General features: G+C 40.5%; 1 protein-coding gene and 1 long non-coding RNA gene across 12 annotated transcripts in view; one reads left to right on the top strand and one right to left on the bottom strand.

Moving 5' to 3' along the window:
* The window catches only part of LOC125982736 (uncharacterized), a 33833-nt gene extending 20160 nt beyond the window's left edge, over positions 1-13673 (bottom strand). The window contains exons 1-3 of one of the 6 annotated variants that reach the window (XR_007486464.2): positions 13519-13673; positions 12090-12169; positions 6930-7078 (exon numbers count right to left, since the gene is read on the bottom strand). This is a non-coding gene — a long non-coding RNA (uncharacterized lncRNA). Of the gene's footprint in view, positions 1-6929; positions 7079-12089; positions 13405-13518 lie in introns of those variants that run through there. The other 5 variants (XR_007486462.2, XR_011088186.1, XR_007486465.2 and 2 more) reach the window with 5 other exon arrangements.
* On the top strand, positions 844-17817 carry ptrh2 (peptidyl-tRNA hydrolase 2). 6 transcript variants are annotated; one of them, XM_049743717.1, is made up of 3 exons: positions 883-1059; positions 10054-10188; positions 17099-17817. In XM_049743717.1, exon 3 carries the CDS (start codon positions 17106-17108, stop codon positions 17637-17639), a length of 534 nt encoding a protein of 177 aa, XP_049599674.1. In that variant the 5' UTR covers positions 883-1059; positions 10054-10188; positions 17099-17105; the 3' UTR covers positions 17640-17817. The 6 variants fall into 6 exon arrangements, 3 of the variants coding, with proteins under 3 accessions (XP_049599674.1, XP_049599672.1, XP_049599671.1); XR_007486456.2 differs by lacking the exons at positions 10054-10188; positions 17099-17817 and adding an exon at positions 5986-6820 and having other exon boundaries at positions 844-1059; XR_007486457.2 differs by lacking the exons at positions 10054-10188; positions 17099-17817 and adding an exon at positions 6462-6820 and having other exon boundaries at positions 844-1059.
* Positions 17818-17886: the final 69 nt, after the last annotated feature.

Consider the following 17886-nt stretch of genomic DNA (forward strand, 5'->3'; position numbering starts at 1 on the left):
AATATGTATGAAGAGCAAAAGGTGACAAGGATGGAATTCAAGGCTTATTCCTGGCTACAATTTCCTCTGCTGTTTATTTGCAGTTTAAAGGTTCTAAACCGATATTAAAGCTCTCTATTTTATTTCTAAAAACACTCACATAACATGATAAAACGAATAATGGCTGAAAAATTGAAAAGCACACAGACATCTTTCTATTTTAAACTAGGAAAGATTAGATTCTCCTCTCCAAAAAGAGAAAAGACAAGAAAACTAAAATATTAAATCGTTTATGGAAGTTAATTCTGTCTTGTTTTTTTGTTGACTGTTTTTACGGATTATTTTCCAGTCTGACTGAAAGACTCCTTAAAAATGGCAAATGAAGATTGTCAATATTTATATGTTTCAGAAACATCTGAAAAATATTAGTTTGCTTTGATATAATTTAGTCCACTAAAATGAAGAAAAAATTGGACTAAATCATTCAGACTGCATTATTGATAATTTTCCACATTTTCAAATGTAAATTTCTGTTCAAGAAGGTCAAACAAAATGGCAAGGGAATGCAAAATGAATGAATTTAGATCCGAATAAATTAATGAACAATTATTTTCATTTGTTCAAATACATCAGTTTCTGCTTTTTGTGCTTAATTGATGTCAATCAAAAGAAATTATCCTTGACATGTTTTGTAATCACTTATTAAGCTTTGGGGCAGTTGATTGAATTGATGAACATGATACATTATTGTACTCGAATAATTAATCGTGTTTATCACTTTTTTTTTTTTACCTCCCATGCCAATGTTTAATTGCAAGGTTGCGGGAATGAGACAAAAGACTTGTCATTAGACTGACTCACAAATTCTTCTGGTATGAAATGTCCGATTTCCTCTGACAGCTCCACAAAGCCTCTTTTCACAGCAATGACACAGATCTTTCCCCAATATACCTTTTTTTCTGGGAAAGGGAGCCTTAATCTTTTTGGATTTGACTCATATTAGTTCTGGGAACACAGGTGGCCTTGCACTAGGAGACAATTGCCAACATTCTTTTTTTGGACCATTCCATCAACATGAAGGTAAATAAAATTGATTATTCATGAAATTCTTTATGTTAAAATTATGCCGTTCATTCTAGGCTACTAAATTAATTTTTTTACTGCCGTCATTGATAAAATCCTTTTAAAAACTGCATCCCAAATACAATTTAGTTGGTGATTTTTTTTTTCATGAAATAAATGTACAGATTTAATTTTCACCATAAAAATAGATACTACAAAGTTAAATGCAGAAAATTGATTTTCTGAAAGTGCTAATTAAAGTAGACAGGTAATAATACAGTGTGAACTAGTTCATTAAAATTAAATGTGGAATATGACTATAATATATAGATCTTATTTTTTAAGGTGACTTTTTTGTTATGATTAGCAACATATTTTTTCAAACAAAGAATAAGAGATCAGTAGTCATGTTTTGAGTTTTAAATTGTTTTTAGGCAGCAAATATGTGTTTGTTGATTTAGAACATTACAAAATGAACTGAATAGTTTGCGGTGCTTGGGCTGAGTTATTGAATTGATATAAACACATTTTACATGGAACAACAGCACAACAAAGACACTATAAAAGGAAGAGATGGAAAAACAACTTTTTTAGAAGAAAAGAATGTTTTATATAAAGGAAAGGAAAAACAAATTGATTTTGTTTTTGTTCAAAATCGAAGGCCTCAGCCTCCGAAGCATCATGTTAATTAAAAAAAAAAAAAGGAGTGGGAGGGGGCTGGCAATACAAGATCTAACCTAATATGGTCAACAAATCCAGTACAGTACTGATGACACGGTACACAGGGTGCAACCCAGTGGAGAGGAAATCTGACAGACATGGGAGGTCGCCTAATAAGGTTATGGAAGGGGGGGGAGCAAATGGACACGGCATTTCATTGGTTTGCGATTTGAATTTCAGACGCCGCTCGTGTCCAATGGAGATGCTTTCTCCTTCGAAAGGCATATCATTTCAATTTCAGCCTGTCCCCCTTTTGTGCGTGCGTGAGTCAATACATGTGTGCTCGCATGTATTTTGGTGTGTTCGTGAGCGAGCAAGAAAGAAAGGGAGCGAGCCGTTCAGCTGGCGGACAAGGAAGGAAGGAATGTGCATGGGTGGTTTACAGCTGAACCAATGAGGACGGTGCCTGGCTCCAAAACACCTTGACAAGTGCTGCAGAAGCAATCCGTGTTGTGGTGACACCATTGGCACCCCATTTTGTTTCCTGACACATGCGTGGCTGGCATTCAGCGTGGGACTTTTTGGCTCATACCAAGAGCATGAATGTATTGCCTCAGGCATGTGTGTATGACATTGTGATTTACTGGGGAGGGATTTCTCTCCGTCTCCCTCCCTGAAGAAGCCTCTCTCTATCTTTGATGGCTCTGGTTCAGACATCCAGACTCTGTGGTTAGAAAATCACCATCTTAGCCAGGCCGTTTGCCAAAATTGCCTAAAATCCGCCCCCCTCTTTCCGCACCCTGACACCCCATCACGAGTTGCTTGCGGGTTCGCAGTCACATCTGCATTGTCATTAAAATGATAATGGTTTTGGTTCAAGCTCGGAAGAAGATGATACGCTCAGCAAAATGGCGTAGTCATCAAACGGAGATGACACACGTGGTGGACGCAGGCGATCGTCTTTTTTTTCCTCCCCCAAGCTTCTCCTAGAACTATTATCCAACAATTAATCATGTGAGTAGATACCACATCATTTACAATGCCATTTTCTCTCTTCGTAGCCACGAGGCAATATTACCTTTTGACGACATGGGGAGAGGCAAGTCCCATATTAAATTTGTGAGGGCGCAAGAGAGGGGGGGAACATTACTTTTAATACCGTCTGAACATCTGTGTTGCCAAGTGACGACAGTTGATAAAAACAAAATCCCCAGGGAGGAATCAGAGTTTTATGAACCTGAAGCGGCGGTAACCACAAAGCATTAATAAGAAAAAGGTGTCTTTATTTCAAAAAGTGGCAGCTTGTCATCATCAGGCATCAAGATTCTAAATGTGATATTAGGCAGCTTTTTTTTTTTTTAATTGCATACCAGAAAGTGCTTCCTGTAGACTCTTTATGGTTACATCATACAAATATTGTTGAGGAGAAAGATTGATAAGCAGAAGCAAGACAAGAATCCATGTGGAAAACATAAGTGGGAGACAAGGAAAAATCTATGCATAACCTACACACACACACACAAGTCAACACCCACACACAATTTCCTCGCCCTCTCTGTGCTTTTTTTTTTTTTTTTTTCTCAATGAAAGTCTTTCACACGGACGACACACGTCTCGGCAGCAGTTGCGTGCGCCCGCCGCAAAGACGACAAAAGTTCATCTTATTAACTCCTGACAAGCCTGCTCTCGCTCGCTCTCTCTGGCGCAGGAAGTGGCGTGATTAAGCACTCCTGACGCAATCTAATTGTCTGTCCCGTTTCCCAAAAAAAAAAAAAAAAAAAAAAAGGAAGAAAAGAAAATGAGAAGCCCTATCACTCCCTCCCACAAAAAATGTACCCCTGAGTCCACGTTGACAAATTCTTTAACAAGCTGTGGTTAAAAGGAAGCTGGTTTTACTCTGAGTCACCCCCCTCCTTTCAAACGGTTTACTGGAAATAAAGAGGGAGGAGGAGGGAGGGGGCACTTTCAGAGAAGTCACGTGACCCAGTCGGGCAAACCACAGCACAGTGAGCCTTTGACTTGCACTAGGCCAGGGGGGGAAGGCAGGCAGGCAGGCAGGCAGGCAAGCAGGCAGGCAGGCAGGCGGGCGGGCAGGCAAGCATACGCCCAGCCCAGTGCAGATGGCCCTGATTTGGGTTACAGGAGATACAATCCTGGGAGTTGGCAATCAACATTTCACAGCCTCTTAACCCTTTCGCAACCGAACTCGACTCCACACAGGAAATTCCTAGATTTCATATTCTTGACTCTCGCCGCCGTCACACATTCCCATCTGGGGATGACGAGGAACTTCGGCACATTTTTAGAGCCATTGATATAAGCAAGCGGCTGGCTGGAGCCTTCGCAAAAAAGACATGACTTCACTATTCCTAAATAGACGTGGTGAAAAAATAAACTCGAGCGAGCGCTGGGCATCGCACATGGCAGGAAGTTGGCACGTGGAGGCTAGCAGAAATACCGTAAGATGCTGCCACCTAACAAAAAAAGGGACAAAGCAGTTGTGGCCAATTGACGTGAGGACACAAAGTTGGTGCTACGCAAAAAGCGTCCCACTACTCTTAATCCGGTTGAGTCTGAGATCAAAGATTTGTGTCCAAATCCATCATCCACGGATGAATTCCTCCGTTCCCCCCTCAAACGTGGCGGAAAAAAGGTAACGCACGGAGCGGTGCTCCGAGATGTCCTTGGAAAAGATGGAAACGTACGAATCGTGTAAACGCGCATCCAGATGCCGTCCAATCAAACGAGGAGAACGGTCAGGCGGGCGCGGGGGCTGCCCTGCTGCCACACATCATCAGCGAGCCAGTAATGCACAGTGGGAGATGAACACAGTGCGTGAGAAAGAATAGGCGCATAGGAAGAGTGGGACAAAAAAAAAAGAATGCGGGTGTGTTTTAAGACGGCAGCATGCAACGTCACTTCAAATCTGCTCTCGCTTGGATGCGCAAAAGATGCTGTTCTTGCATCACGACACAAGAGTGCGACCAAAGTCACGCCGTTAAAAAAAATATATATATATATATATATATATATATCTTACACTTTCCTGTGTGATGTCATTGTTCGGATTAATAAAGTTAATTAGCAAAACATGCAGGACCGTACGCCAACCATGCGAAATTGTTTTGAAGCCAATTCTAACACAATGATGCTCTTTTTTTTTTTTGGGTTAACATTACATTGTTTTTGTCCAGTTTTTTTTTTTTAGATTAATTGCTACATACAGTACATACATGAATGTATATAAATGAATGGTGTCAGTTCAATTGAATTCCAGAACATCATTTCTTTCTCGCTTAGTCATAAGTTGTGAAAGCACACAGCAGTCACGTGCCGAGGTGTGGCCGGCTAAAGCTTTTGTCCGCAAGCGGGCTTACTTAAGATCAATGTTTGATTGCTTACAAAATAACAATGGAATGCGGAATGAGCAGACGGCTGATGCCAAAATAAAGGAACGTGAGAAGGAGAGGATGGAAAAATAGAGATGAAGATGATGATGGTCTGAAAAGGCACGCTATCACCTACGCCAGCAGATTTTGGCTCCGAATAACTCGGTATTGAGTCATTGTCTGCCCGGGTCATAAAGTGAGGCGGAAGCTTTTGTAGAAATTAATGCTCGACTGTTTATCCTTAACTTAGTGCTGACTGACATCATGTGCAGACAATACGCACTCTCCATGTCAATAAATCTCAACTCAAAAGGCAGATGTGACCTACTGAGCAGGAGGCTCAAAAAGAATGGCCAGATATCACAGAAAGAAACACAACGGACCGGCAGATTTCCAACGTGTGAATCAAAACGTCAAGCAAATCGGCAATCTGCTATGCACGTGTGGAATGTCGCATCCCTGCTTTTAGAGTTTTAAAGTTCAAGTTTAGGAAGCGCTAACAAGCCCAATTGGGTGTGAAGGCACCAAGGTTCTGATACACTCAAAAGGAGCTCGTAGCTATAAAATAAAAAAAAAGGAGCCGCTGTGATTTTGGGACGGCTTCCTTCGTACGAGGGCAAAAAGAGGAAGTGATTTGAGGGGGAATAAATCTTTACAGGAGGAGGGGGGGTGTTAAAGGTGAGAAGGTGAGAGCGAGGGGCCTCAATTAACACAATGAAGAGAGCCGCCAAGAAATGAAGGTCCGCGTCCACCTCATTACTTTGATGTTTCCTGCCACAGCGGAGCTGTAAAACGGGGGGGGTGAGCGCTACGACACCAACAATGTTACCATGATATTCTTACGTACGTGGATAGAAATGAAGAAAAGAGATTCAACCTTGCATTTCCATACCAGGAGAACCCAACAGTTGTATGGAGATGGAGAACTTGAGGGAACTCCCCAAAACTTGTTTCCACAGGTGTCGAGAAGGTGACCTGTTTTTAATTTGATTTAATTTGAATTGTTTTTAATTCGATCAGCACCGTCTCGTGTGTGATGACAATACAAAGGATTTTATTTCTTTGATTTGATAATGATGAACACATTGTGGCTGTAAATCAAACATACGCTGACATTTATAGAATCTGCACACGGGGAAACATGAGATTTGGATTTATTGTACTTGTGTGGCTCAAAAAGCTCAAATGGAGATTTAGCAAGCGCCTTTGAAAGTGACAAAAAAACAATAATGATTTGAGAATTTGAATTCTCTTATATTCACTCAAGTATTTTTTTTTTTAATGTATTTTCACCTTTGTTAGTTATTCCCTATGACCATTATGTTTTTTTGTTTCTTCTTCTCACGAAACCGCAATTATTTATGCATGCAGCTATCACCATCGTGTGGAGCTCCCGAGAACCTCGTCATCAGACTTGTTCTGAAGAAAACCACAGCTGATGGGACATGGTCATTTCCTAGTAATATTGTGATCATTTGAAACTGTTAACACTTGCAGGGAGCTGGAGAACATTCAACATGTCTCATGAGAAGGTTTTAGCCTGCAAATTACGGGCAATATAAATGAATCGGCAAAAATCCTCATTTGCTGCTGATGCAAATGCAACATTGGTTAAAGGTGGGAAACCACTTGGGGGAAACTCTTAGCACCTTTTGGGCTTTCCCTTGAACTATAAAGCTACACTTGTACACACATCTGCCTCTGTGACCAAAATAAACTTTTTAAATAACCTTTTTTTTTTTTTTTTATCTGTGTGCTTCTTGAAGGGCAAGCATAATGATACTTGGATTAGTTGTTGTCTGCAAACTTTGCTAAGTATAACTGGCAAGAGGTACTCACCCGCATAAACACTTGCAGACTGATGATATCACACACACACACACACACGCACACAGATACAGTTAGTCGGTGGATTTCTTCCTCTGCCTTCATGCTCAAACTTCAGCGTTGCTTGGCAGGAGCAGCTTGGGAGAATCCAAGAATAAAAACTGCGTGGAGAGACACAGAAGAAGGGAAAGTGGTGAGAAAATAAACAACAACAACAACAAAACACTACAGGAGTGAATCCACTAGTAAAACTAGTTTTGAGTCAGCAAAGGACCATCCTGCCATCCGGCTCACAGTGACAGAGTCAGATTGTGAAAACTAACAACAAAACAGAAAAAAAATGCAGTTTATTAGGGTCAGACTAAGTACGTGTTTGGGTGCAAACACAGACGATAGCTGGACTTAAACTACAGCAAGGGTGAAGTTAATAATCATGATGGAGAATAAAAAAACTAAAATATTGAATATTCATAGATTTTTTTAACACATTAAAAATGTGCTTCACTTTTATTCCTTCTTTTTTTTTTTAACGAGGATACAGTAATAATGTAAAAATGATCTTTAGTCACGACACCAGATGAGACATACTTGAATCATACATTGAGAGGTCCGGTTCAAATCATATCGATGGCCCTTTTGTAATTATAGTTGTGCGTGAGAAAGCGGCAGGAAAGAGGCGTGGGATGGATTTCTTACGCAAGTTGTGGACTTGCCAGCTTTGTGATCTTGACCTGATAAACCTTTCCGACTTATTTCAATGCTGCTCATACATATTCTATTTCTAAGTCAAAGAGGAGATTTTCTTTTGAACACATGTTTGTAAGTGTGGCTAGCTTGACGTGTTATTTCATACATATATTTAAAAAGCTAGCTAGCTTTGTTTAAAAGAGTTTCAACTCTGACTAACTGCTAGAATGTGATTAATATTAAAAAAAATGATAAAAAGGTCAAACTGTGCAAAGTTTGGTTTAAGTACAATTAGGCACAATGACAATGAATCAAGTGAGATGATGAAAGTGATCAGGCTGTAATTTTGCAAGTCCCTTCCACACTGTACAGTCATTTGAATGGATTTGGATGATTGACGGATGTAATCAAACAGGTTAGTAACAGTTGACTGGGCCACAAAGGGGGCCAGTGTAACTCTGCAATCCGTTTGTTTAAGCTCATGCACACATGCGCGCCTCCAAAGGGTGCTTGTGACGCACTTGGGGCAGTTTGGCATTACGCAACGGAGCACCAAAGCAATCTGGCTAAACTGGGCTGGAGAAAGAACCAAGTACCGGACTTAAATTAGGCGAGGCAGGACAAGACTTGACAGATGTGGGAGGGGAGAGCAATGGTGTGTGAGCAATGTCTTTGGACAGACAGGCAACTCCTTTTGATGACACACACATTGGTCTCTGGATTCACACTTAAGGGAGACAGAAAAAAATCAGAAATGTATTTTTGGGTGACCTTTACAGTGCAGACTTAAAAAGCGGAAACGTGCTGCTTGATTGTGGAAAAAAAACAGTCATCACGATTATTTCGGGAGTAATTGAAAGCACGATTATTCAAATGATCATTAGGTTAGTGGTAGAAAAGAAGAAAATGTTTAAAGGTCAAATTAAATTCCTTTCAAACATTAGAATAACGTAAATTGATTTGGAACAAAAAAAAAAATACAATTGGATTTTTTTTTCTTCACTAGGAGTGCCAGAATAGTTTTGGTGAGCACTATATCATGTAATATATTTATATATTTTAAGCACAGTTCAATATAAATATTAAAGATGCTAGTATTGTGTTTCTGTTGTGTGTAAATTATGGAAACAAGATAACTAGAAAATCAAAACAAAGATTATTTTACACTTCAAAATATTGACAGCTTTCATGTCAAGATTAGATTGATTTGTGGAGTTCTCCGTTGATTTTTCACGACGGATCAAGGCTGCATTGTTCCACTAAATTGTGTCCGTTTACCATGCGTGTGTAATTAGCGCAGGGTTTTCCCCACTTTGTGCCATTTTGTGGACTTTCCAACATTTCACGTTTTGAGCAAGTCTTGAACTTTGATTTTTTTGTAATAATTAAACTTTCAAAAATTTGGGCGTTGCAGCATTCTGGGGGGGATTTTTTTTTTTTTTTTGTTACAAGCGTGCCAGTGAAAATGAACCTGCCCTACCTTTTTTTCTCCACCAGAGTTGTACAGTATATCTGCCCCCCTCTCAGAGGTTGCTGTTAATATGATAAAATATTACTGTATAAAGTATAACATTATTCAAACTCATTTGTTTCACCGAAACACACACACAGAGACACGCACTAACTCATAAATTACAGTTGGAAACAACAGTCAGATAAAATCTTCAAATATTTGATGTTTAAAAAAAAAAAAAGATAATCTGTTCTGATCTGGTTCAACTTGATTTTTCTGGACTGACAAAGACGGACAATTAAGTGTGCCTTATGTTTTTTGCATGAGCGTACATGCGGTAATAAGGACGGCGAGTCAGACATGCTTGGGATGCCCGAGATGTTATATTTGCAAAGCCATTAATCCAATGAATGGATGAGAGCAGATGCGTAAGACATTTGGGCAGCTCTATGACAGGATGAAGACGAAAAAGTCATGAACGTGAATGATAGCAATTTTGCCTCTTATCTTTTTTTTTTACAGAAAAAAAAATACAAATAAAACGACTTTTAATACTGAGAGCTGCAATTGACAACAATCAATGCCTACATTGAGGAGTGAGCTGTGGAAAAATCAAACTAATGTAACTTGTGAGTTAGCAAGGCTTAAATATCTGTAGAGGTTTGTAAAAAAATAAAAATAAGAACGTCCTTATTCCCAAGATGCTTCCAAAGAAATGCTTGAACACAGAAATAACGATGTACAGGAACAAGGTTCCTGTACAAGTGAGCTTTCAAGCTCTGTGGGGCCCCAAAGTGAAACAAGATCCCGGCAGTGCTCTTGCTCTATTTTATCGTTTTCACGGTCTGTAAATTAAGCATTCACTACCCACTAACCTCCTCCCTGGGAAACAGCAGGTTAAAATACACTTGATGTAATGCCAATAAGTGTGCTTTTTCTTTCGCCACGCATGAATGCATGTTTTTTTTAATTTTTTTTTAAAAATCTCTTTCTAAGAACCAGTTCGGCCCATGTCCAATCATCTCCTGCAGTCTCAGCAGGATGCACGGACCATAGAAGGGGGGTGGGGGGTGAGTGCACCAACTTCACAAGTCAAGGAAGAAGACAAGTGGCACCACACTGTCCACTAAGGTAATTCAGGATTTGCAACGCCCTCTACTGGAGAAATGACAACACTTTACAACACAAACATCTGGGCTGGAATGGGTGACGGATGTGTCATCAGTTAGGGATGGGTTTTCTTCTCATCCTTAAACTAATTGATTTATTTGATAGCCTTCTCTTTGATATATCGATTAATAAGATCAATAAGATCCCACTGATGCTGTGGAAGCTCGAATCAGGAACAGAACAGAGCTGTGCAGACATTTTTATATTTTACAACAACTATCAATTTGAGCATACCACTACAATATTGTTTTGCAAGAGATCCTTTATCTTCCCTTTCCATGGAATGTTCTTAGATTGAGAAGGGTTCACGAGTCAACAGGTCACAGAGACAGGTCAAGTTGCCATGGTGATCGCACCCTGCTTGGATAACCCTCATCACCCATTTGAAGCTCTCTGGCACCCTCTACTGATCACGTAGGAACATAGCACTCACACGCCACACCGAATAAACAATTATAAATGATACGGTGGGTATTGAAACTTTTTTTTCATATCACACTATTGTATTAAGTAGATTGTAAAAAGAATAAAAGTCCAATTGCAATAAATTAGTAAATGACATACATTTAATTTTTTCTGCTAATTGCCTTCAGTTTATATCATGGATTGCACTTGGCGATATTAAAGCTATTTTATTGATTCATTGTTACACAGTGCATGCATTTCTAACGGAATAGAAAAAGATCTCTGAAGGTTCTGAACTCCTGTTTTCAAGCCAGTGTGACATTGAGTGCAATAACGTTGCCTGAAAGGCATGGATGTTGCTCAACTTCTCATAGCTCGCCTGTTCTTAATAATTCTTCCTAAGACCACAAACTGAGGCTGTATCTTAGTTACAGCCAATTACAAATAACTAGTCTAAGGGTTGGTTTTTAATTCCACTCAATCGGCAAAATTCTTCAAATAATTGATTCTGACTTACTTTAGAAAATAGCCTCATTAAAACACCAGACCCATAGGTAAATTGATCAAGTTTAATGTACCTAATCCATCCAAACAACAATTGTAACTGTGTCTAAATAGACAAAAATATCTCCAAAATGTTGACGCAATTTCAGGCAAAAATGCAATAAAACGCAACGAAAACATCCACATAAACCTGATCTATTGGAGGATCAAACGAAAAAAAAAATCTTGCTTTAAAAACAATCCAATTCATAAAAAATGCATGAGGGCGGCCCCAGCAAGGAGCACAGAGTTTCATCATGAACCCAATGACACCAAAAGCTGCAGTAGCAACAACACCCGCTAGACGGCGACATTCTGCTTTGAAATCTCCAAAAGTCAGCCAGCCTCGACTCAGATTGCATGTGGGAGGGAATTATTTATTTGGGCATTTAAAAAGAGCAAACACCACGTCGTGGTTGCACTTCACGTCTAGCGGGCGAGGCTACATAAGTCTGACAGCTTTAATGACAGATGGAGCCCGAGCAGCAAACACAAGCAGATGTCTGTGCTCACTTGATCTAATCAACAGTGCAAGACCTCCTTTGCTATAAAGAGCAAAAAAAAAACTCTCAGGAGATGGAGAAAGTAGAGATGGAACACAGAAAGGAGGGTGAGTGAGTGACATGGGTTGGGGGGGGCAGAATTGTGGGAGGCGGGCGCGAGTCATTTTATCCTCGTGCGCATTCAGTCAGAGGGGTCAGCGAGTGCGATTGTTCTAGAACTGCCTGTCAAAACAGTGCAGCCCCGACTCACGTGTGCCCCCCACTCTCAAATTCATGCACGCAGCAAAAGCACCACCACCACCACCATGACCTTGTTTCGAGAGCTGCGTCACAGCAGCAACATCACACGCAGAAGCAAGTGAACGACATCACACAACACGTTGAGGAGAGTCAAGAAAAATGTTGTCTTACCGAAAGAGCCCGAGTGAGGTCGTGCCAAAATAGGAAGGGGGATGCCGAGGCCAACCTCTCGTCTTCACGTAGAGCGCAAACTGTCGAGGCCAGAGAGAGGGACAGTCAAGCACATGGCAGGGACACGCTATCAGAGTGAGAGCAAAACAAGGAAGACAAGAAAAAGAGGGGTGGGGGTACCACTGAGAGAAAGGGAGGGACAGAGACGGAGGAGTGCAAGAAGGTAGAGTGAAAGTGTACCAAACGGAACTTTAAAGGCTGGGAGAGGGCAAGTGAGTGGTGGAGAAAAAGAGAGAGAGAGAGAGGGAGTGAGTGAGAGACTTTAGGAGACAGAGGTTGTTGTTGTTTTTGAATTTAAAGGACAGGGCCGTAGGCTACGAGTGTTCAACCCACTGACACAAGAACAGCTCCATTATGCAGTCTACTGGCAGATGAGATTACACAACTCATGAAGTCATAATATATATGACATAATAACACAAGCAAAGAGCTCTGCTTCCCTGGAATATGATCACTGCCATCTATATCTTTGTTTACATCACATGCTCGCGTGGGATTATTGGAAGTGAGGTGGCGGGTTGGAAATGGGCTCTGACGGGAGAAGATCAACTTCCCGGGAAACCCAGCAAAACAAAAACAATACGTCCAGGCTCGCTCTCTCTGCTGGCCGGCTACTGGAAAGTATCATGCCAACAATAAGAGCGTGGTCGCTAAGAAGCCGTTGCACAACATCCCCAAGGAAGGGAGGGGGGGGCATAAAAGTTTCAAAGTGAGACAGGTTTTGGCAAGGAAAAAAAGTAGTTGAGGCCAGCCGGAGGGTTTTCATTCACTCTGATATTAATGTCTCCGGTAATTTATTTTGATCATTAAAAGCAAAACGTAGACAAGCCCAAACTTTGTAAGAAGTTAAACATTAACTCAATGGCTCATCGAAAAAGCAAATGAACACTCATTTGCAAAGACTGTTCTGTTGAATAAATATAAAGTTTTCAGTAATTCAATAATCAAACAAAGGTGATTGGTTTTTCTTTCTCATAATCAAAGTGGGATTATCACAGAGGTCTAATTTGGGGTGTTCACCGTGCAAGCGTCAAACAATCAGTAAAATAAGAACAAACAAAATGCAACATCCAACTCAGAAAGAAAAAGTTTGGAGTTGGTCTCAGGTGCGCTTGTAATAAAACACCCCACAATGGAAACTTTCAATTCGACAATCATTTATCAATATGCTAGAGTGACGTATCTTTATTCAAGCATCAAATTCGCCCTTAAATTATAAGCAATATCCCTTAATGATTTTTCATACATATTTGTTTTGTTTTTTTAACGCTTCATTAGCTTGCGGGACGCCAGAACACCTGTTGCACGTTAAAGTCGTTGAACAGCGGGTAGATATAAATGTTTGCAAAACAAATACGTCAGTACTCACCAGTAACGAAGTTAACTTGAGTTTTAAATAGCGTGGTTCCCCTCACGGTGTGCATTATAATAATATACGATATGCAAGCAGGAGTCGAAGTGTTACCGTGTTTACCGAGTCGGTCGTCTGATAATTAACCTGACTGATTTCAACCGGTTTGAACTGGCCATTGAGGACTGTCAAAATTGACCTCAATTTCATTTTAAACACATACTGCAGTTTTTTTTTTTCAATTGAGAAAAAAAAAACATATTTTTACTCAGTGACAGACAAAATTAAAATGTAAAGTATTTATATATATATTTATTGTATAAATTAATCTGCAAAATTTTACCAAGCAGATGTGGACATTACATATCAAAAGATTTAATCTTTTCCACAAGTATCCTTCACATCTTCAGCCTGTACATGTGTTATAAATTGTAAAGCTATACGACAACAGATGCCTTGAATTCTCTCGAGTAACCTGTTGTGTTCTCACGTATCCTTGAGAAGCACACACGGAGCCATGTGATTGAAAATGTTGCCTCTCTCAGAGCACGCCGCTCGCGGTGCTTGTGGCTCACCACATCCTCTTGTCGTTTACAAAATAAACACTTTGTCGTCACACACTTAGAGGAGGCCTCCTCGAGCGCACGCGCTGACCTTCCCGGGGGCCTCACAATGTTGTAAAACACTTGCTGTGCAGCCCGGGAAATTTCTTTAGTCTGCTGACCTCCGACGGGATCTCTAATGGAGAAAACACAAGTCCTATCAGTATGCAAGATGAAGCGTAATGACAGGAAAATGATAAGCGTGTCCTCAGATTCCTCTCCTGCGTAGGATTAAATATTTCATGAGGAAGACTAAACAATGAACCAGAAGGTCTTGTGAGTTGACAGCGCCAAAACCGTCAAGGTCAACCCTTGTCTATCTGTAATGTGAGTCTTTTTTTTTCCCCGGCTGGGTATGTGATTGTGAAAGCAAACAAAACGAACACTTTTGTCTGGCAGAGGTACGGTTTTTCTTTGGGGAGTAGCCATATCAAGAAGGCTGCAAAACAATAAAGAGAACAAACAAACCCCCCAAACTGCTGATAAACATTCACTATACTATACTAAATATTGCCTGAAAAATTGGGATAGACCCAAAAGTCATTTATCTGGCCTGACACTTGGGGGACCAAGCATATTTCAGGGGAGCCAGTGCCCCCAAGGCCCCCCTTTAGCTCTGCCAGTGGTACAAACTAGCAATTCCAGATTAGACTTTATCTTTAGTTTGAATTAATGTAGTTTGTTCAGCACAAGTTAACATAATTTAGTTATTTAAGATTTCTGTTGCAGTTCTTTTACCCTCAAAATAATAAACTCCATAGAGATAGCACTTTACAGGAAATTCATATTTATTGGTTTGTTTTGCTTAATATTCACAAGTGATGTTTAGTACCGCTCTTCATTCTTTATCACTTTTGTAAATCAATCCCATTCCGCCCTTGTAGCTGAATGTGCTATGCTTTGAGATTCAAAGCCAGGCTCAGGTTGTGCCATAAATATATTTTTAAAAATAAATAACTCCACAAGGTCAGAGGTGTGCTCAATGTCCCATACTAAAGGAATTGGTGGGAAAAATTTATAGGTTCAAACAATTCTACGTGAGTCGGGACAGAGCTGTCAGTTCATTGTCCCTTTAATGTCCAAAACTTTTATAATAATGATTTATTTAGCATTAATGGGCAAAGTGGTCTCATTTGAATCGCATGCGTTACCGCAATGGCATGCCTTTGAAGCAAGCTCTTGGCATTTAAAACATGCCACCACTTGAACTGTCAACAAGAAAGGAGCTATTCATTTGATGCAAGCGGATTTGTGCACACAAAACACACACGTCAACAACAAATCTAGTTAATGTGCTTCATCATACTGCGGTAGACAGTTTCACTGTTAAATTACTGTCCGTATATTGAAAACAGATCCATGTCAACATGCGTGATACAGCACAGCACGAATCTAGCACTTGATTGCGCAACTGCTTTCGACCAAAACAACTCAGACCTGATGAGTAACTACTCTGAGAAAAAGAGAGAGAGAGCGAGAGAGAGAGGAAAGCTAATACAGGGCATATAAACCTCAGGCTGAGAGGTCTAATGCGTGGCAGAAAGCTTCCATAGTTGAAGATAAGCATGGAACACTTAATTAATTATAAAATCAGTCATGGCACAATAACACAACGTTTTTAGATGAATGTGTTATGGAGTCACAGGCACATTGGGAGCAGTGGGCCAAATCTCTAAATGTTGGGGTGTGGCAATGGAGGAGATAAGGCACATGTGCCAAAAAAAAAACCCTCAAGCTTTCCGTTGGGAGGGGTGTGGAGCTGGAGCAGGCTGCAAAAAGACATAAAACAAGACAAAAGGTTCATATTAGACTGGCACGAAACACGAGAGACAGTTCAATTAAAGCTCTATAAATAAGCAGACGACTTGCCCTGGGGCGGTTCTGAGAGTTGGGAGTTCTCCATGGGTTTTGCCTAACAAAAATACATTTGTCCAAAAAAGCAATCCAAGATACATTCAAGAAAAGCAAGTAAAAATGGATCAATCAAATTTGAAGTCAGAATTCTGACTTCTGACATTAAATTTGATTCAAATTTGACTGATACATTTAACCTGCTTTTCTTGAATGTATCTTTAAAGTCAAAATTCTGAGAATAAAGTCAGAATTCTGACTTTAAAGTCAGAAAGTGGGAATTCTCACTTTAAAGTCAGAATTCTGATTTAATTCTCGTTAAATTACTCTCCAGTACGCTAGGTGGCGCTGTTCTGCCTATCAACGATAAAGAAAAGAAGAAGAGTGTAACCTCCAATACACGAGGTGGCGCTAGCATACCTTTGTACGATTCAAAAGAACAGAGGAAGAAACAAGGCTCATGCCTATTTGGTAGTTAATACGTGGAGCAGATTTGAGTGAGTAACTTTTCGAATGTCTTGTGAATAAATGTTTACGAGCGAGTTTAACGTCGGCGCCACTGTCATAGAGAACGATGTGCTACTGACGAACTGTTTGTAAGCGCTAACAGAAGCTAACGTTAGCTCGCTGAGTTGACCGCCATTCAACCGAAGAGACTATCTAAATTAACTAACCGTATCCAGTTTGTCTCATTGAGACAATTTTTTAGAACAAGATCTGTGCAATGATAATATAAGTGTGCGATTCCATTAAGAAATACAAGATGAACTGGAATCAACTGTGAGTAGGGTTGAAAAATGTTCTGTACGTGGCCAATTTGTATGTGAAATGAAACTTTTTTGGCTAATTTATAAACATTGCAAGATCCAAAATAGTATTTTTTAGGTAAATATTGCTCCTTTCGCTGAAAATTGCACAGCCGTGATTCATCCATTCTAAAAGGTCAAATTCCAAACTCTCTTAACCCCAGTTTGTTAATTATTAAGAGACAACTTTCATTGTTGTACATCCTCCTATTTCCACAATTTCCCATGACGATGAGTGTCCAACTGAAAATTTTCACAAGGGTCTGACTAATATTGAAATGTTCCTGCAGGAAAGTGAGTTTGAGAAACTAATGCATGTATTCATTTGCTGTGCCCTAGGTTTAACATGGACATCCTCCAGCGTCCATTGGACATGCTCAAAAGTCCACTGGGCATGTGTGTCGCTGCAGGACTGGGTTGCGGGCTCCTGGGTTGGCAGCTGGGTGGCCACTTGGGTCCATTCCCCAAATGTCTGTTTGGCGGCAAGGGATCCGGCTCGACCGAAGCGTTGGAGATGGGTGAAGGAGGGGAGTTTAAGATGATCCTGGTGGTACGTAATGACTTGAAGATGGGCAAAGGGAAGGTGGCAGCCCAGTGCGCCCACGCGGCTGTGGCGGCCTACAAGCAAGTGCAGCGTAGGAACCCCGAGCTCCTCAAGATGTGGGAGTACTGCGGCCAGCCCAAAGTGGTGGTGAAGGCCCCGGACGAGGACACCCTGATTCAGCTCCTGGGGCTCGCCAAGGAGATGAAGCTGCCTGTCAGCCTGATACAGGATGCGGGCAGGACACAAATCGCCCCTGGCTCCCGCACGGTGCTCGGTATCGGTCCTGCTCCTGCTTCGCTTATTGACTCTGTCAGTGGAGATTTGAAGCTTTACTAAAGCTCCCTCTCACAACCATTTAATACAAAGGAAATGCAATGACATTACCTGTTGGTATAAATCACTGGCACAGATATGTGAACAAAGTTGCATTGTTTTTTTTTGTAAAGAAATATTCTGACTAATAAAGTGAAATTGGATCAGTGCTGAATCTCACACTGGTCTAATGTAACCCAAATTTCAGTGGTTGTGATGTACCCACTTGCAGTTAAATTGTCATGTTTTCAAAATGTGTTAATATAGATGG

The sequence above is a fragment of the Syngnathus scovelli genome, chromosome 15 (genome assembly GCF_024217435.2).
Source record: "Syngnathus scovelli strain Florida chromosome 15, RoL_Ssco_1.2, whole genome shotgun sequence".
NCBI lineage: Eukaryota > Metazoa > Chordata > Actinopteri > Syngnathiformes > Syngnathidae > Syngnathus > Syngnathus scovelli.